The sequence below is a fragment of the Castor canadensis genome, chromosome 6, assembly GCF_047511655.1.
Source record: "Castor canadensis chromosome 6, mCasCan1.hap1v2, whole genome shotgun sequence".
Taxonomy (NCBI): Eukaryota; Metazoa; Chordata; class Mammalia; order Rodentia; family Castoridae; genus Castor; species Castor canadensis.
Window position 1 is genome coordinate 120,659,786 of NC_133391.1, and position 20,955 is coordinate 120,680,740.

General features: G+C 40.7%; 1 protein-coding gene, 1 long non-coding RNA gene and 1 pseudogene across 2 annotated transcripts in view; 2 read left to right on the plus strand and 1 right to left on the minus strand.

The window, feature by feature from the left end:
- Positions 1-5,842, minus strand: part of Slc30a5 (solute carrier family 30 member 5) — a 30,459-nt gene extending 24,617 nt beyond the window's left edge. Inside the window, exons 1-3 of the mRNA XM_020162667.2 lie at positions 5,479-5,842; positions 3,154-3,276; positions 345-411 (exon numbers count right to left, since the gene is read on the minus strand). Of these exons, the coding sequence (XP_020018256.1) occupies positions 345-411; positions 3,154-3,276; positions 5,479-5,564 (276 nt within the window). The 5' untranslated portion in view covers positions 5,565-5,842. The remainder of the gene's footprint in view (positions 1-344; positions 412-3,153; positions 3,277-5,478) is intronic.
- LOC141424190 (uncharacterized) overlaps positions 1-20,955 on the plus strand; it is a 401,269-nt gene that overhangs the window by 43,070 nt on the left and 337,244 nt on the right. The gene's annotated exons all lie outside the window — the stretch shown is intronic.
- On the plus strand, positions 5,950-20,391 carry LOC109685701 (mediator of RNA polymerase II transcription subunit 28 pseudogene; annotated as a pseudogene).

A 20,955-nucleotide genomic window follows, 5' to 3' on the forward strand; every position in this document is an offset into this window, starting at 1 on the left:
AGGACTGGGGTTGAACTCAGGGCTTTGTACTTGCAAAGGAGGCATTCTACCACTTGAGCCACGCCTCCAATTTTGTTTCAGTTACTTTGGAGATGGGGGTCTCTTCAACTATTTGCCTGGCTGGCCTGAAACGGGAAATCCTCCCAATCTCGGCCTCCCAAGTAGCTAGGATTACAGGTATAAGTCACCAATGCCCGGTATAATTTCAGCATTTCATAGTTTACTTTTGAAGTCACAATTCTAAAAAGACAAGTCAAGAGCAAGTTAACGCTGGAAACTTTCTGCTGTGTATTTAAATAAATCATTAAAGTAGCTAGGAATAAATGATTCTGCAAAAACCTCACCTGATGTTTAGTAATAGTTTTCCCAGAAGAAAATGGCTTTTGAAACAAAACCATAAAAAAGGCAGTCCTGTAAATATTGAAACAGTAACATATTAATATAAATATTAACTATAATATGTAGTGTTAAAGACACTTATTTTAAACAAATAAAGTAGAACTTGGAAGGTATGCTATTCTCTAAAGAACTACTAGAGAGTTATACCTACTGTAAGGTTTCCAAGTAACATTTTAAGAACTTTTCTATTGTAATTGTCTTCAGAACAAGTTCACAAGCCACAAAAGTAAAGTAGTCTCAATATTTTATTTTTGAGACAGGATGCCACTATGTGGGCCAAGTTGGCCTCAAACTCTCCACTCTTTTGCCTCAGTTTCCCAAGTGCTGGAATTACAGGCATGTACCACCTTGCCTGGCTGTCAATATTTTTTAATACTTTTTTTTTGTGGTACTGGAGTTTGAATTCAAGGATTTTTGCTTGCTAGGCAGGCCCTCTACCACTTGAGTCATGCCTCCAGCCCTAGTCTGATATTTTTTAATACTTTGAAATACCAAGGAAAACAATTATGTTTCCTAAAATTCAGTAATAAATCTTGAACCAATATTACAGAAGTGAACCACTAATTATATGTCCTTATCTTCCACATTGGCAAAATAGCTATATAAAAATGCATACAACTGGGCTGGCTGGAGGTATGGCTCATGTGGTATAGTACTTGATAGCAAGCATGAAGCCCTGAATCCAGTACCATCTCAAAGAACAACAACAACAAAAAGCATACAACTAGTGCTTAAAATTTCCTAGTTAAGCCATGTATGGTGGCTCATGCCTGTGATTCTAGTATCTGGAGGCAGAGATCAGAAGAATTGCAGTTTGAGGCCAGTCTGGGTAAAAAGTTAGCTAGATTCCATCTCAATCAAAAAGCAGGGTGTGGTCGCACACCTGTCATCCCAGCAGTGCAAGAAGCATAAATGGGATTTCGGTCTAGGGCAGCCCGGACATAAACACAAGACCTTGTTCAAAAAATAACTGAAGGGGAAAGATAGAAGGAACTTGTGTAGAAGGGCGAGTATGATGAAAATATTATGTACTCAATGTATGAAAATCGAAAAATGAGACCTGCTGAAACTATTCTAGGAATTGGGGGAGGAGGGATAAAGAAGAATGATGGAGGGGGGCGAATTCAATTATGATATATCATAAGAACTTTTGTAAATGTTGCACTGTACTCCCAGTACAAAAAAAAAAAAAAAAAAAAAAAGAGCCGGGTACTGGTAGCTTGTGCCTCTAATCCTAGCTTCTCAGGAGGCAGAGATCATGGTTCGAAGTCTGCCAAGGGCAAATAGTTCTTGAGATCCTATCTTAAACCATCACAAAAAAGGGCTAGTGGAGTGGCTCAAGCAGTAAGAGTGCCTGCCTAGCAAGCGTGAGCGTGAGGCTGAGTTCAAACCTCAGTGCCACCAAAAAAAAAAAAAAAGGAGTGGGTTGGGGCTCAAACCCAGTACAGCCAAAGAAAATCCTAGTCAAGAATCTCTTTTCTCAAATGACTGAAATTATACTACCAAGAATCTTTATAGATTTTTATTGGCACATGGGATAGTCATTATCAGTCTCAAGGTCTAGAAATCTCCATTTAGGAAGAACTTTTTTTCTTTTTATTTGGCAGTACAGGGGTTTAAACTCAGGGCCTCACGCTTGCTAGGCGGGCACTCTTACCACTTGAGCCACTTTAATAGCTCCTTTTTTTTAAATGGGTTTTTTCAAGATAGGGTCTCCAGGAACTATTTGTCCAGGGACTGGCTTTGAACCATGATCCTCCTCATCTCTGCCTCCTGAGAAGTTAGGATTACAGGTATGAGCCATCAGCACCCAGCTAAGAATTTCTTACTATAAATAGACTGTACGACATGAGAACCCTGTACACGAAGGAATTACATAGAGAAACACAGCCCACATGGTTTAACATAGAAAATACGGAACATCTGTGCTAAGTTAAGTCTCAGATAACATTTGGTTCCTGCCTAGGAATGGGCTACATTAGTGGGACAGTCTGGAATCGTTAGGGTCTCTAAGATCCTTTCAAGGAGTCTGCAAGGTCAAAACTATTATTATTATTATTTTTTGTACTGGGGCTTGAATTCAGGCCCTTCACCTTAAGCCACTCCACCAGTCCTGTTTTTGTGAAGGATTTTCGGAGGTAGGGTCTCATGAACTAACTATTTGCCCCGGCTGGCTTCAAACCGAAATCCTCCTGATCGCTGCCTCCTGAGTAGGTAGGCGTGAGCCACCGGTGCCTGGTATCAAAACTATTTTTATAAAAATACCATGACATTATGTACCCCTTTCACTCACTGTCAGGAAGGTACTGTGAGAGTTATTTTCATAGACTAGATGATCTGAGCTACTGCACTAGACAGAATGATTGCTGAAGCAGACATCAGAATCTAGCTGTCTCTCATTAACACAGATTTAAAGTCTGTTTTGGCAAGTATTAGAGAACAACAATTGTTTTTTGTTATTGCGGTTGGTTTGAGACAGTCTTGCTACGTAGCCTAAGTTGACCTGAAACTCATGATCCTCCTAGGATTACAGGTGTGTGCCACCACACCTGGCTATAACAATTCCTTTTCTTATCTGTTACTTTGTACCTCTAACCTTAGGTATACTTCTATTTTTTAAAAAAATTGTTAAATATTTGTCATGAGGAATAAATTACACATACTACTCCATGTAAAGTTTCCTAAAGATAGTTAAGCAGGATTTTCAAAGAAATAAAAAACATTAAGAACTCCCCCTCCCACATACACACTTACCCAAGTTTTAATATAAAAATGAACTGAACAATGTGAACGACTTTTAGGAGATCATATGATTCAAAAAGTCCCACAGCCTTCAAAACTTTAGTGAAACATAATAACACAATGTATTTCATTAATCTGAAAAATAAAAGCAGAAAAAAAATTTAGCATCACCGAACCCACAAGAACTCTGTAACCTTTGTGTTTTTCTTAATATACAAGTAATAGAGGTCATTATAAAAACCACGGAAATACACATAAACAGTATGAAACAACACAAAAATGACACCCTTTCCCACCCCAACTTATAAAACATTATATCTCATTAACTGGTCTCATCAAAAATATCACTAGCTCTTTCTGTGAAGGGTTAGAAATTCTTCAGTTTTCTATATCTGGGATTACTGAAATTTGGATTTGGGTTCATATCTGTTTCTTGAGTTTTGCCCACTGCAGCAGCTCACAGTTCTCTGGATAGTTTAAAAAAAAAAAGAACTCTTTGGGAGGTTGAGGCAGGAGGATCTTGAGATCAGCTGGAGCTACATAGTAAAAACAAAACAAAACAAAACCAAACAAAACCAGTGTGTAATTCAAGTTCAATTCATTTAACAAGTTTTCAAGTGTTAACAGGACTAAGTAGAAGGTACTGTACATGGAATTTACTTATTTGTTGTGCAGTCTTGGGCAGATTACTTAACTTTTCCACAACTCAATTTCCTGATCTGTCAAACAGGACACCACTACTTAGTTGGTAGGACTGTTGTCAAGATTACAGGAGATATGTACTCAAAGTAGTTGGAACATAGCTGGTGCTTAGCAAATGCTGGCTGCCTTTACCTCCAAAGAAGACTTAATAAAGCCAAAAACAGAAGCCTTTATTTAAAATAATCTATTTGTGAATTGGGGCATAAAAATATCCACAACTGAAGGATTTGTCAATTAGTCTGTGTTGCAGATTATAACCAGTATTTGATTTTTAGCCTATATAGAGAAAACTCTTGTAACCCAAATCCATCAAAATTCAGTCAGTCCTGAGTTGAACTTGATTCTGCAATAAACTACAACCAATAAAGGGGAACTCTGCTAAGCAAACAATGCAAATAAGTAAGCAAAGGATTGTTACTACATTTGCCTTCCTAAGACTCTTAGCTCTTGAGTAAAAAAATGCTTTTAAACTACTTATTTAAAAACAATCTCAAGTTTACAGAAACATTGCAAAAATAGTAAAGCCTTTACTTAGATGACCTACCTGGTTAACATATTGTTCCATCTCTTTTATTATACTGTCTCTAAATTGAGAGTAAGTAAAATGTATCACGTTCTTTTACCTGTAAATACTATTTCCTAAGACCCAGCAGAGTTATGGACAGAAAATTTAGCAGTGATATGGTAACTTAATAGCATTCCCCCTCACCCCCCACCAAATCCGGAATCCTTTATTACATTTAGTTGTCATGGGTCAATAATTAAAATCTGACCTGCTGTTATTTACAAAATGAGTTGCTCAAAATAGGTTAGAAGGTTAAATTTACGCAGTTGGTTTAAATTCTGCACCAGCATTTTACTTATGTTCTTTGCTTTTCACAAAAAAAGTTGTTCTAACGCTATTACTACACCTGAATTTATCAAGAACAATCTTTTAAAAAAATCTCCAAGTAAGTGTTGAAGAATCAGGGAAACGTGGTTAAAAATGAAGGCAATGAATACCAGTTCCAACCAAATTGCTGGGCCATGTTTTATGCATCTTTAACAGGAAGGTGCATCAGGAAGGACTCGCTGGGCAGTGTCACCGTACCCACTACAGTGGCGGGTCCCTTGACTTTTGGGGGGGCAGGTGAGAGGGTAAAGGGGGACTTTCACCTTATACTCTATGGATTCCTGCATTGTTGGAATTTTTTGACAAGCACACACTGCTCATTTAGTAATAAGCAAGAAGAGGAAAAGAAAATTCGATTGGGGGCGGGGGGAGGCTGGGCTCTTGATGTGCTGGGTTAACGTGTACACTCAAATTCACGTTTGTACTCTGGCTTCTTCGCAAGCCTGGAGATGACGGTGGTAACTGCCACAGGAGGACAGCGGAAAGGTTAAGCAGTCGCTAAACCACCACTCCGGGGAGACAGCCAGGAGTGAGTGGCTGGTGGTGCAGAGGCTGCCCGGATCTCGGGGCGCTTGTTCCGCTGCCCGTGACCCCGGAGCAGCCGGCATGGGGGTGACGCGCAGGGATGGGGACCGAGGGCGGCCGGAAGGACCCGAGCCAGGCCGGGGAAGGTGTGTCCAGAGCAGCTGGCATGAAGCAGCCGGCCAGGTCCGCGAGCCGGCGAGTCAGGACCGGTCCCTTACCGAGCACTGGGCACGTCCACCGGCCCGAGGCCGCCGCCGCCGCCGCCGGGACCGGCCAGCGCGTCCCCGCCGTATTTGTCCTCCATCCCGGGGCTCAGGACCCGCCGCCGCTGCTCCCGTCGCGGGGTCTCCGCATGTCTCGCCGCTGCGGCGGAACCGCAGGCGTGTCACTCCTCCATGGCAGCTGCGCCGTCGGGTCCCCGCAGGCCAGGCCGTCGCCCCGGCTGTCCCCGGCTCCGTCTCACAAGCGCACGCCGACTCGGGACTAGGCCGCGAGCAGTTCCTGAGGCACGGGTTCCAGGGAGGCCGCACCGGCAGGGACGTTGCCAGGCCACGTCATCCGACCCAGCAGCCCTCACTCCCGGGGGGAGTGTCCAACCTGCGCCTGCGCAAAGCGTAGCCGATTCCCCCACCCCCTGCTAGGTCAGGCTCCTCCCACCGCGGGTGACCGCTCGAATTCCCGCCCCCTATATGCCGCTCCCGTTGTTGCGGCCGGTGCACTCACCTGTCTCTGCAGCGCCACCTATGTGTCATTTCGGGTACAGAGAGTTCCTGCAGCGCGTGGGGGGCGGGCACAGAAAGTACACAAGGTGAGATTAAACAGAGCTCGCTAGTTTTACTTTCTGCGTTACGAATTCTTAATCTAGGGTCTGTAATATACCTGATTTTTCGAAATTTTTGTGATGATGGATCAACATTTTCCTGGTGACAGAATGAAACTCCTTAAAAGTGTGCATGACCTCACTCAAAGAGACTAGTTTTGAATTTATGAAGATTCTATAACAGATAGTGGGAGGCTGGGAAGAGCTATCTATGAGAATGGAGAGAGGTGCTTGCTTTGATGGTTTTCATTTGACTTGGCGGTGGAAGAATTGATAGTGATGGCTAGACAGAGGTGTGGAACTGCTGAAGTGTGAGGACAGAACATAGAAGGAAGGGAATTTGGTTAAATATTGCTATAAACTGTTTTATCCCTTTTTTTAAACATACAGAATTTCTTTCAACTCTGGCTGTAAGACTGTTACTTAATCCAGGCACATCTGTATTAAAGACTATTTTTCTTTTAGTAGAAAGTTAGGAATATGGGCACCTGGTTGTCTCTTGGTTTGAATCTCAGCCTTGCCATTGACCTTTCATTTCCTACATTTTCTTATCTGGAAAAAGGGAATAGTAATATTTATATCATAGAGTTGTTGAAAGACTGTATGTGTTAATGTGTCAAAAGTATCACTCAATAAATACTATTATTACTTATAGGGAAATTTAGGGATCGAGATTTGGAGGTGAAAATGGGGTTTTGAGCAGGATAAATTATAATTAGTCTATAATACTCTACTTAATTTGAATACATATGGAGAGCCTTAGTAACATCTAAGAGAGTGAGATATCATAGTCTCTGCCTGCTAGGACTTTATACTTTATTGTGGAAATTACTTAGCAATTTGGGAGCAAGGCTTACTTGGCAATATTACACTTTTTTTTTGCGTTACTGGAGTTTGAACTCAGGGCTTCATACTTGCTAAGCAGGCGCTCTACTCCTTAGCCAAGCCTCCAGCCTGTATCCGTTGTCCTTAAGACAAACTCGAATCATAAACATGGCCAACAACATCCTGTATGGGCTTGACCAAGTTACTTTTTCAGCCTCTTCTCATATCAGGCTGCCTCCTGCTGGGTTCCAGTAACTCTTTTCTTCCTTCCTCAATCATGCCATTTTCTCTTCTAACACAAGGTGTTGTTCAGAATGTTTTCCCTGCCTAGAATGCTCGCTACCTCAACATTTGCTTGGCAAAATTCTACTTTAATTTTTTGTTACAGGTTGAGTTCTCCAAGAAGCAGACACTCAAATGGAGTTTAGTTTGCAAATTACTTATGAAAGGGTGCTTTGGGAACCAAAAACTGCATCACTGTGCCGGGCGAGAAGTTGAGAAGTGGTATAACCCAACACAAACCTCAGTGGACTCCCTCCTCCCAAAACAGCACACAAAAAGCTTCAGTGGACCTTATGGAAACTTTTGCAGCTAGAACGGTCTTTGAGAGCTATCTTGCATTTGATTGAAATGGCTGGGCCTCTATTTACCTCCTACCTCAGTCAATCATGGGATGTGCATCACCTTGAAAGGAAGGCTGCAAAAACAACCCCCAAAGCTAATGATTGTCACCCTGACAGCATTCCCAGCAACAACAAATCTTCCCTTGAAGGAGGTCTGGGCTATGCACAGTTATGTTTGGTAAATGTTTAACAACCAGTTTTTTGGGAAACATGTTTGCTAGTTTCCATGGTATAAATGCTCCCACCACAGCCAAATTGAAGTTGCTAATGTGATATTGCTGAATGTGAAGTGGAAAAAGATATATAGTAGATAACCTCATGAATATAAACAATAGTAAAATATAATTATAATAATTAAGGGTAGGCCTGGTGGCAAATGATTTTAACCCAAGGACTCAGGAGGTTGAGGCAGGTAGAGTCAAAAACTTGAGGCCAGCCTAGTTACTTAGTGAATTCCAGGCCAGCCTAGGTTAAGTAGTGAGATTCTGTCACCAACCAACCAACCAACCAATAGGGCTGGAGGACTTGACTAAAGTCGTAGAGTGCTTGCCTAGAAAGTGCAAGGTCCTGAGTTCAAGCTCCAACACCACCAAAAAAATGGAGTCTCTCATATACATATTTAGCATATGCAAATTCAATTACATGAGCTCAGCTCACAAAAATAAGAGAGGCAATCTAAATGATGCACAATTCTGCCTACTGTCCTACTCTCTCATCTAGGGGTCAGCAGGAGATGGGATGTGTAAACATGCTTTTTCTTTGGTTGGTTCCAGTTTCTACATGCCTCTGATGCTATCATCTCACAATGCTAAGTGTGATCCTAAGAGAGCCAATGTAGACTTTCCTTACAATACCTTGTTGCTCCATCTGGTGCCTTTCCAAAGAAGCAGCAACAAGTCAAATGGTAGAGGGAAACCCAGCTATATTGCCAAATTACCCTGATCAGGTCTGAAATCTCTATTGTACTTTTTAAGAGACAGCCAAATTTAAGGGATATTCAGAGTAATAATAGTGCATATATATGATTTTTGTTTTACATCTTAGCTTGGTTCTGAGTCTCCATGGGCTATGAGGCTACATTTTTTTCAGTACTGGGGTTTGAACTCAGGGCCTCACACTTGCTAGGCAGGTGTGCTTCCATTTGAACAAGTCCATCAGCCCTTTTTTTGTGTTGGGTATTTTTGAGATAGGGTCTCTGAAACTGTTTTCCTGGGCTGGCTTTGAACCACAATCCTCCTGATCTCTGCCTCCTGAGTAGCTAGGATTGTAGGTGTGAGCCACCGGCGCCCAGCTGAAACTGCATTATTTTATAAAATATTTGAAAATGCAGAAAACTAGGAGGAAATATATACACTTATGGTCATAAACTAAAAAACCTACCTGCTGACTGCCCATGTAATGATGGTGTGTTTCTGTTTTTAGTCTCTTTTCCAAACACAGTATTTAAGAGTTTTGGTTTGTATTTTGTGGTATATATATATATATATATATATATATATATATATATACATACATTTGTATTATTTCTTCTATTATAACATAAAAACTTATATATGTCATAAATTTAATGTGACTATAATAACTTATAATGTAACTATAAGTTGAATTTCCAAAGAACATGCTTTTTCATCATGTCCTAAAGAACATGGCTTAGAAACTATTATTATTTTTTTTTTGTGGTACTGAGGTGTGAACTCAGGGCCTACACCTTGAGCCACTCCACTAGCCCTTTTCTGTGAAGGGGTTTTTCAAGATAGGGTATGCGAACTATTTGCCTGGGCTGGCTTTGAACCGCGATCCTCCTAATCTCTGCCTCCTGAAGGAGGATCATGAGTTCAAGGTCAGATTGGGCTGCATAGTGAGACCCTATCTACAAAAACCAAGCAAACACCTCCTCCTCAACTCAACTTCATTAGACATTAGGGAAGTTCAAATGAAAGCAACAATGAAATACAATTCCATATTCCTTGGATGGGCAAAACCTTACAAATGTTATGACATTAAGTATGATGGGCAGGAGACTGTGTCATTAATAGCCCTTTGCCAAGTAATTTGGCATTATTTAGAAGAGGTGAAGATGCACAGTTATTTGACCTAGCTTTTATTGCGTGTGTGGTATTGGGATTTGAACTCAGGGCCTCATGCATGCTAGACAGGCACTATACCACTTGAACCACTCCAATAGCCCTGTTTTGTGTTGGGTGTTTTCGAGATAGGGTCTTGTGAACTATTTGTTTGGGATGGCTTCATACCAGGATCCTCCTGATATCTGTCTCCTAAGTGGCTAGGCTTATTGGTGTGAGCCACTGGTACCCAGCAGTCTTATGATTTAAGAAACCCTTTGGTGATTCTCATGCATTCTAAAGTTTGAGAACCACTGATGTAGAGAAATGCTTACAAGTCAGTACCAGGAGTAGGATTTAGTGTTCATTGTAGTATTGTTTGTAATAGGGTAACAATTTAAATGTCCATCAATATGATGCAGAATAAATAATTATTCATACCATGGAACACTAGTTGCTATGATGAATTAGAATTATGTGAATAAGTTAAATAAAAATCTGAGTAAGGAAAACAATTTTGGAAGAACATACACAGCATATACAATTTCCATACTGTCAAAAACTATGCCAGACTATTATATCTTGTTTAAAAATGTATACTTATGAGGGCTTTTTCAAAGAAAGCAGTCTAAATGGCAAAAAGAAAGAAAGAAAGAAAGAAATGCTCCATTTTCCTAGCCATAAAGGAAATGCAAATTTAAACCACCTTAAGATTCCACCTTACTCCTGTTAGAATGGCCACCATCAAGAACACAAACAACAACAAGTGTTGGTGAGGATGTAGGGAAAAAGGAACAAACCCTCATATACTGTTGGTGGGAATGTAAATTAGTACAACCACTAGGGAAAACAGTATGGAGGCTCCTCAAAAAACTAAAAATAGAACTGCCATATGATCCAGCAATACCACTCTTAGGGATATACCTGAAGGAATGTAAGTCAAGTTACAATAAAGATCTGAACACCCATGTTTATTGCAGCACTATTCACAATAGCCAAGCTATGGAAATAGCCAAGATGCTCCACAACTGATGAATGGGTTAAGAAAATGTGATATTTATACACAATGGAATATTATTCAGCCATAAAGAAGAATGAAACTTTGTTGTTTGCAGGTAAATGAATGGAACTGGAGAACATTATCTTAAGTGAAGTTAGCCAGGCTCAGAAAGCCAAAGACCATGTGTTTTTTTCTCATATGTGGAGTATAGACTTAATACAAATACAAGCAATATTATGAAAAACAAGTCACCCTAAGGGGAGGTCATGTATGAGAGAGGGAGCATAAAAGAAGAAAATTAAGGAGGCAAATATGGTTGATGTACTTCCTATACAAGAATGAATATAGAATTCTTAAACCTTTTGAAATCATCGTAAAAAGGGGACTAAGGTAGAAAGGAGAAAAAATAGGGGGTTATAATTCAGGTTATAATACATATATACATAGAAATGTCACAAAGAAACTCCATGTATAGATATCTTAAACAAAAATGCCATTTTTTTTAAACAAAATGAGAGAACAGAAGTTCAGAACAGGTCCTTCTGGGAGATTGGTACCACTGGGAGGGGGGAGGAGGTGGGAAAAGGGTGTGGGAGGGTAAATATAGTGTAAATACTGTGTACACATGTATGTAAATGGAAAAATGAGACTTGTTGAAGCTATTCCAGGAATGGGGGGAGGAAGGATAAGGAGAATGATGGAGGGGGTGAATTCAATTATGATTTACTTGATATATTGTAAGAACTTTCATAAGTGTCACAATGTACCCCCTGCACAGCAATAATAAAAGAATGGTGGTGATGGTTGTACAACCCAGTATAATTAGTCATACAACTTTGGTATAATAAATATACTAAAAACAATTCACCCACTTGAAGTGGGTGAACTGGATGGTATATGAATTCCATCTGTAAAAGCTGTTATAAGAGATTAGGAATATGGAGCTGAGGGTGTGGTGCTCCTTGGGTTCTAGGCACTCAGGACTCTGAGTCAGGAGCATGAATTGAGCAAGCAATAGATTGAGACCAAACTGGGAAGCACAGCAAGACCCTGACTCAAAAGGAAAATAGAGATGGATTCTTGGGTACTCCCAAAATAAAGTAAAAGGATCAAAATTTTGGTCATATTATAGGTAAAAAGATTAGATATCATTGCTATTTTAATTAAAACAATTATTTTTGCCATTGAGTTTGAACATTTTTGACATATTTCTTGGTTTTCCCTTCCATTTTTACATCTGTGGGAATTATTTTCTGATCTTTCTTATTTTTCTGTTGAGGGAATTGCATTTTCTCACTGATCGTGATTATCAACTTGCCTGGTTTGAGAAGTGCCTAGGAGATTGATAAAGCACATTTCTGACTGTGTCTGTGAAGGAGTTTCCAGAGGATTAACTAATGGGGGGAGGCCTGCCTGGAGTGTGAGTGGCACCAGCGCATAGATTGGGGGACAAAGCAGAAAGTCCTCGGTGCAGGTGTTTTCTCTCTGCTTCTTGTCCACCATGGGGTGAGGAGCCTCTGCCATACACTCTTGCTGCCACCATGTTCTGCCTCACAGTGGGCCCAGAATCAAGAGAGCTAAGGACTATGGATTGAATCTTCTGAGACTGAGCCAAAATAAATAATTCCTTCTTTTAAGATTTTTTTTTTTTTGGGTGGGACTGGTGTTTGAACTCAGGGCTTTGTACTTACAAAGCAGAAACTCTACCACCTGAGCTACACCTCCAGTCCATTTCAGTCAGGCTATTTTGGAGATGGGGTTTCAAGAACTATTTGCCAGGAATGTCCTCAAACTGCAGTCCTTCTAATCTCAGCTTGCCAAATAACTAGGATTGCAGGTAGGAGCCACCAGTGCCTGGCTTTCTTTCAAGATGTTTGTGTCAGGTATTTTGTGACAGCAATGTAAGGAATCTAACATGCTGTCATCGAACGTTCTTTATATTCTGAGGATATTAAGGAAATTCCTTTGACTCTAATTCCAGCTTTAGATTCTTTTCTGGAACATATTCAGGAATGGTTTCTACACTGTTCTCTATAATTTATGATCCAACACTGACTGCTGTCAACCAAAGTCTTTGACCTTAACTTATTCATGATGAATAAGTTCAGGAGACCCTATGTTGGAAAAAAATCCATCACAAGTAGGGTTGGAAGAGTGAGTAAAGTGGTAAGAGCACCTGTCTAGCAAGTATGAGGCCCTGAGTTCAAACCCCAATACCACCAAAAAAAAATTGACAAATAGGGTTGAGGATGTAGTTCAGTGGTAGAATACTTGCCTGGCATGCGTGGGGCCCCTGGGTTTGATCCTAGCAGCACAGGAAAAATTTTTGTTGACAAATTTGAATATAGGACACACTAGAATGTTGTAAATGATAATCTTTGGATAGAGGGGTTATAGATGATTTAAATTTTTGTTTCAACTTTGAAACATTTTCTTAATTTTTCTGAATATTATTTAATTTATGTAAGTATTTTTGGGTTTTGGTGGTACTAGAGGTTGAACTCAAGGCCTTCTGCCGCTAGGCAGGTGTTCTGTCATTTGAGCCAGTCCTAAATATTATTATTCTTAGAATTTGAAAATAATACTCTTACAAAATTGGATTCAAAATAGTATTATTCATAATGGAGGGAAAGCTAGAAACCACTCTATCAAAGAGCCAAGTGCAGAGTTGGCAGCATGGCAGAGTTCTTTTAATCTTAGTGCTCAGTTAACGTAGGAGAAGAATGAGAACAGCTGAGGTAAATAACTGCTCAGCCAGGATCAGTCAGAGAGGAAGCAGCTGAGATGAGATGAAGAAGCTCAGAACCCCAAATGATTGGCCTTTTTTCTACAACTTCTCCTTTTCCTGTTCTATGTGAATACTTAGATGTAGAGGGGGATAGTTAAATTGATTTTGGCATTGCAATACTGGTATATAACTGTGCAGTCACTTAAAAGGATAAATACGACGACAATGAAGAAACATGGAACAATATGAAATATGACAGACTTTTTAAAGGTAGAATATGGGCCAAGGATATAGCTCAGTGGTAGAATACCTGCCTCGTGGTGCCATTATAGTCTACTTTTTTCTTTCTTTTGAAGTACTGGGGGTCAAACCCGTGGCCTCACACATGCTAAGAAAGTGTCCTGCCACTGAGCCACATCCCAAGAACCCCTATTTATAAAAAATTTTTCTATAATACACATATGCCAGTGTTTATACCATTATGCTCTACTTTTAAAGTCTTTTTTTTGTTGTTGTTGTTATTTTGAGACAGGGTCTTGCTATGTAGCCAAGACTGGCCTGAACTTTCAATTCTCTTGCCTCGGCCTCCTGAGTGCTGGGATTACAGAATGCACCACCATGCCTGGCACATTTTAAGTCTATTGATCATGTATTCATATGTTGTTCCAATATCTTATTAAAAAAATTTCCAAACAGAGCAAAATTGAAGAATTTTACACTGAACACCCACATGGCTATCATCTAGGTTATATTAACACCCTGTTATGCTTGTCTTGTTCATCATTGCTCCATTATGATTTTGGGGGGGCAGTACTGGGGTTTGAATTCAGGGCTTTGCACCTGTGAGACAGGCACTCTACCGCTTGAGATGCCTCCAGCCCCATTAATTCTGGTTATTTTGGAGATAGGATCTTGGTTTTTGCTCAGGTCACCCTGGGCCATGATTCTTTTCTTTTAAGCTTCCTGCACTTGCTGGGATGATAGGCACATGCCACCATGCCCAGTTTTTTTTCTGATGAGATAGGGTCTTGTAAACTTTTTTGCCCTGACTGGCCTGGAGCTGTGAACCTTCCAATGTCAGCCTCCTGGTGAGGATAGGTAAGACACCTAAAAAACTAGCTAGCATTTGTTGCCCTTAATGCAGAGAAACTAAAGCAGATACCTTAAAGCAACTGAGGCCAATAGGAAAAGGGGAACAGTACTAGAGAAAAGGTTAGATCAAAAAGAATTAACCTAGAAGGTAACACACACGCACAGGAAATCAATGTGAGTCAATGCCCTGTATAGCTATCCTTATCTCAACCAGCAAAAACCCTTGTTCCTTCCTATTATTGCTTATACTCTCTCTACAACAAAATTAGAAATAAGGGCAAAATAGTTCCTGCTGGGTATTGAGGGGGGGGAGAGGGAGGGGGCGGAGTGGGTGGTAAGGGAGGGGGTGGGGGCAGGGGGGAGAAATGACCCAAGTCTTGTATGCACATATGAATAATAAAAGAAAAATGAAAAAAAAAAAAAAAAAAAAGAAACCAATGTCAGCCTCCCAAGTAGCTAAGATTACAGGAGTGAGCCACAGGCACCCTGTTCATCATGACTTTTTGATATTTTTCAAAATCTTTTGCAGACATCCATATTCTTCTTTCCCTAAATACTTCAGCAGATGTATTAACTAAAAAGTTCAAAATTTGTGTATAGATTTTTCTTTTTTTTTTTGCGGCAGTACTTGGGTTTGAACTCAGGGCCTCATGCTTGCTAGGCAGGCACTCTTGAGCTACTCCACCAGCCCTACTTTGTGGTGGGTTTGTTAAAGACCCGGTCTCAAGAACAATTTGCCGGGGGCAGGCTTGAGGATTATAGGCATGAGTCACTGGAGCTCAGCTAGATTTTTCGTTTGATAAGAAAGTGATATGTAATGAAACACGCATCTTAAGACAACATTTGTTAAGTTTTGACAAGTACATATAGTGTGTATTTGAAGCCAAACCATCAAGATATGGAACATTACCATCATTACCCCAAATTCCTTCATCTCCATCCCCACCATTCTAGTCTGTTCAGGCTGCTGTAACAAAATACCGTAGACTGGGTGGCCTATAAATAAAAGACATTTATCTCTCACAGTCCAAGGCTGGAAGTCCAAGATCAAAGTGCTGGCAGATTTGGTATCCCTGAAGAACCAGTGCTTCCTGGGTCACAGATAGTACCTTCTTCTGTGTCCTCACATGGTGGAAAGGGGGTAGACATTTCTTTGGGGCCTCTTTTATATGGGTTTTAATCTCATGTATCTTTTATGAGGACTCTGCCAAAGGACTCCCACCTGTTACTACTATTGCATGGTGATTATGTTTCAAAATATGAATTTGGGGGATTGTAGCATACCCAGTGGAGGAAACAGCTGTTTTTATCCTTCTTCTACCATAGGGTAGCTTGCCTTTTGTAGAATGCCATATAAATGGAATCTAATGGTATGTTCTCTTTTAGATAAATTAAAGAAAAAACCCACAATCTACTAAGCTGAGACAAAAGAAGGATTAATGAGCCATAAGCTTAATACAGTTTCCTTATTCAGAGAGTGAGGTGTTCACGTTCCAGACATGACTGAGATGCAGAGACCCACTCTGAAATTCCTTGCCCAAAATTCCCTTCAGTTTTAATAGAATAGAGACCAACTTTAAACACGTTAACTGACTGTATTATTATCAGTAGGAAACTTATAGTTACTATTTTTGTGCTTCAGGCATGCCCAAAATTTATACTGGAGTCCCTTGAAACTGCACATGAGGCTCATTTAACTCAGGCTACTACACCAATACACCACAGATTCAGTGGCTTAGAAAAGAAACATTATTTCCCATAGTTCTAGAAGGTAGGAAGTTTGAGATCAAGGTGATGGCATGCTTGGGCTCTGATGAAGCCTTTTCCTGGCTTGTAGATGATTCTTCTTGCTGTGTTTGCGCATGGCACAGTGGGAACCCAGTCTCTTCCCTTTCTTGCAAGGTCACTAATTCCAATTTGGCAGCTCCACCTTCATGACCTCATCTAAACTTTATTACCTCCCAAAGGCTCTACCTCCAAATACCATCACATTTTTGATTAGGGTTACAACACATGATTTTTGGGGGCAGGGGAAGGACACACAAACATTCGGCCATAGCAGAGGCAGTGGCACTATTTGAAAGGAAAATCAATGATGGCCTAAGTTACCTGAGCCTGTCACTTGAATACCCATTCTCCTAGTGAAGCTGAGGTAGTTTATGTCAATGAGTAGGACATAGGACTTATGTAATTCATTCCAGTCTATCTAATAGACATTTGTTAGGTGTCAAGTGTTTGTGTAGCCCTATGATAAACACTGCCTGAAGAGAAGGAAGATAAGAGAATTTTGAAACCACTAGAGGATGATATAATACAACATAACATACCATGAATTCAGAGAGTGCAAACACTGCCAAAATTCAGATAAGGGAAGTGTGGTCACTGCAGCCTGGGAGGACTGGGGAAGGAAGCTGGTTTTTAGCTGCTTCCTAGTGCACATGAGTCCTTATAGCACCTATTTTAGAGGCTGGCTATATATGCCCTTTGTCAAAACCTGGCATGTATTTAGCTTGTTTTCTGCCTTTAGCAGATCTCCTGAATACCTCTTCCTTTTCAGAAATGCTTATTTTACCCCTTTGCAAGCAGATGGATTTTGAGAGCTAGAGACTGGCTAGTTTTTAACCTGGTATACTTTGGTTTTCTCAGTGTTAGAAATTCTAAGTAGTTCTTAACTCATTCTTTCAACTACCCCCTCCCCACTCCTGAGATAGGGTCTTGAGAACTGTTTGTCTGGGCTGGCTTGGAACCGTGATCCACCTGATCTCTGCCTCCAGAGTAGTGATTTAGGATTACTTAAGCCACTTTTAAGTCCAGTTTAGGTAATTTTTTTGGAAGCCGTTTTTCTTGTTTGTGGCCTTTCATACTTCTGTTTCCATCACAGTATGATTTGAGTGCAGACTTCTGAGCACGTCTATAATTTTCTTTTGATGTATCTTTCTGTTTCAAAAGGTCACCAGAACATTTATCACAATTTTTACAAGTCATTAAAAATTCTCAGCCATAGACTAAGAACTTGTTTTGTGTCTTCATTGCTTAGCACAACGAAGGCCTGTTGTACAAAGGCATTAAATACCAGGCAGGCACTCAATGACTGATGGAGCTTACTTAGAAAAAGACAGAACAGAGAAAATATCAGAGTGTGGCTTGCTTGTCCACAGGTCATAGTAAAAGTTTTATGCTCAGAGCCTTTTGCTGAGGTAAATAGTGCTGGGAAGCTCCTTATTCATAGATGCCATATTCTAAAACAAAGCTGCCTACTGCTGATGGACTCTTACCCAAGAACCATCCCCTATAGACTATAGCAATGATTTTCAAGGTGCAGTCTCCCCAGCATCACCTGGAAACTTGTTAAAAATACAAAAGTTTGGGTCTCTGAGGGAGATCTACTGAATCAAAACTCTGGGAGCGGCATGCAGCAATCTATATTTTTAATAAGCCTCCCAGGTCATTCCATGCCCAAGTTTGAGAACTACGGGGCTAGTGGCCTATGGGATGGCCTACAGTTAGTAGTTAAGTTAATCAGTCTTCCCTCTCAAATATTTGTACTGGAGATTGATAAATGGAAAGAGATGGTTGGTAATGGGAGCAGATCTGGGTTTTCCAAATGGAGGGCGTGATACAGATGTCAAGAGGCTGTAGAAATCACAAAATGGCAGAATCCAGGAGTTATGTTAGCCACAGGGCAGAAAAAAAACACACAGAGTGAGATGTCAGTTGATGCCAGATAAGCTGGACAAGCAGAAGAGAGTTACGAAGTCACCACAATAGTAGAGGATTAATATCCACGTTGCCATGGAAAGAAGACCCACTGGGCTACCTTGTCGCCACTGCCACATTGGCACCTCCCAGTTTTGACACTGCACCTCAGGCTCTGTAGTGCCTTGCTGTGTAGCTGGTTTGTGCCTCATGTGACTGTCCAGATGGCTGAGATTCCTATTTCTCTTAATCCCATATGCAACTCACAATAAAGTTCCGTGGTACTTGAGGTCAACTGAAGTTGTCTTAACACCAAAACCCTAACACCATCACATCCTCTGCTACACTGTGCACTGTGTTTTAGCTTCATGTACAATACAAAAGCTAAATACTTAGTTGAGTGAGAACTGGGAAGAGTTTCTGGCAAGCTGAATCTTAGATTCTTTTTTTTTTCTTTTATTATTCATATGTGCATAGAAGGCTTGGGTCATTTCTCCCCCCTGCCCCCACCCCCTCCCTTACCACCCACTCCGCCCCTCCCTCTTCCCCCCACCCCCTCAATACCCAGCAGAAACTATTTTGCCCTTATTTCTAATTTTGTTGTAGAGAGAGTATAAGCCATAATAGGAAGGAACAAGGGTTTTTGCTGGTTGAGATAAGGATAGCTATACAGGGCATTGACTCACATTGATTTCCTGTGCGTGTGTGTTACCTTCTAGGTTAATTCTTTTTGATCTAACCTTTTCTCTAGTTCCTGGTCCCCTTTTCCTACTGGCCTCAGTTGCTTCTAAGGTATCTGCTTTAGTTTCTCTGCATTAAGGGCAACAAATGCTAGCTAATTTTTTAGGTGTCTTACCTATCCTCACCCCTCCCTTGTGTGCTCTCACTTTTATCATGTGCTCATAGTCCAATCCCATTGTTGTGTTTGCCCTTGATCTAATGTCCACTGAATCTTAGATTCTTATGGAAACTACAGTGAAATAGGGGTGCTGTTCTTGCTTAGTGGTTTGATTCCAGACATCAGGGTGGCTTCACTGGGTGGCATGGTCTCTGGGCAGCCACCCAGGCCCCTGTCACCTCTGCAGGGACTCCCTGACCAAGCCTTGCTTCTTCAAGCAGCGCCTGGCACTCTGAGAAGTTCTAAGAGTTCCTTGGTGATGAATTGGAGTTATCATTCAAGGCTTGGTTTGCTTCTCTTCTGAGTCGAGACTATGTCAGTGGCATTGAGCAGGAAGAAGTTCGAATTGGTGTTGATCAGTGTATCCAAAAGTTTCTGGACATTGCAAGACAGACGGAATGGTTTTTTTCCTACAAAAAAGATTGCAGTTGTTTGTTCAGAGACAAGAACACATTATCAAAGAGGATGTCTTAGAACTAAGGAATGAATTGCAACAGAAGCACCTGACAAAACTGAGGCACTGGCAGCAGGTGCTGGAGGATATCAACATACAGCACAAAGGGCCAGATGACATCCCTCAAGGATCCCTGGTCCACCTTGAGCAGTCAATATCCCAGCACCTCTGAAGCAGACCTAAGAGCTGTTAGTTTCTGCAAAGCAGTCCTCTGTTAGGAGTATGATGTAATGAGTTGGTGTAAGGAATGAGCCAATTCTATCTCAGTAGCGGGACAGTTAGGGGTACTAGTGAATTACAAGGGGTTAAAGCTTGCTTACTCTGATTGCCTCTTAGTTTTGAGTTTTGATTGTTTGTGATGTCTTGTTTTACTTTTTTGGAGCAGAGACAGTTTCCAAGAGCCTCTAGGTCAGGGGCAACCTACAATGCACATGTGGAGTGTCTGCGTGGGGACTGTGTTTTGCCCTCTTGAATGAGCTTTTCCTTTATGTTTCATACAGTTTCCTCCTAGATTACATTCCTTTACACAAAGCAAACACTGTTGGATAAGGTTGTGACTCAGTGTCTTTGCCCATGTTCCCTCCAGCTTTGAAGCCCCTTTCTCACACTCACTGACATCCACTGGTCTGGATCCACGAAGCCTCTGAATGCCCTTCCCATAGGACACAGCATTCTTCCACCACCCTTTTTTGGTTCTCCTTTGTGGGTCAGTGATTTATATCTGTTTCTGTGCCCTCACTGCATTATCTACCCGGGAGAATTAGGTGGTGTTCCCCTTGAATGTGCGAGACCATGTATTATTTATCATTTTTATTTGATACTTATTGTTCATCTTTGTGTGCTTGTATATATATTTGACATGTAGAGCTATGATTACCAGCCTGAGGCCAACACATCCTCTCAACTAGAATGTACAGGTTAAACAAAGCTTTTAAAAGTTGTATTTACTTACATTATGGGCTTTTCACCTGGTTGTCTCATGCTAATTAGAAGCTGTGATTGGCAACTTTAGATTTCTTGGTTTAAAAACCTAAATAAACTGGTTCTGTTTTGGATGGCCTTTAATAATAGAGGTGTACTTGGTGAAAATATTGGAAGCTGTTCCCCCTGGTGCTTGGTGAAGACATTTTGAGTTAGTGTTTATACAGGTTATTGCCATCTCCTTATTAAATTCAAAAGTTATTTAAAAAAGAAAAAGAAGTAACCCAAAAAACTATATTTGTACTAAACTTTCCCAAGTCTTCATTGACCAAAGCAGACTAACACTGTAAAACATGACATAAAATTACACTTTGTTGTGGACTGGATTATGTCCCTTGCAGTCTGTATGTTAAAGTTATAACCCACAATGGTGGTATTTGGAGATGGGCCTTTGGGAGCAAGTATAGGCTCAAATTGTTGGGTTTTTGTTGTTGTTTTTATTCCTTCCTTATCCTGGTGTGAGGTAGGCCACAGTTGTATTTCTTTTTTTTTAAATTTTATTTTATCATTTTTAC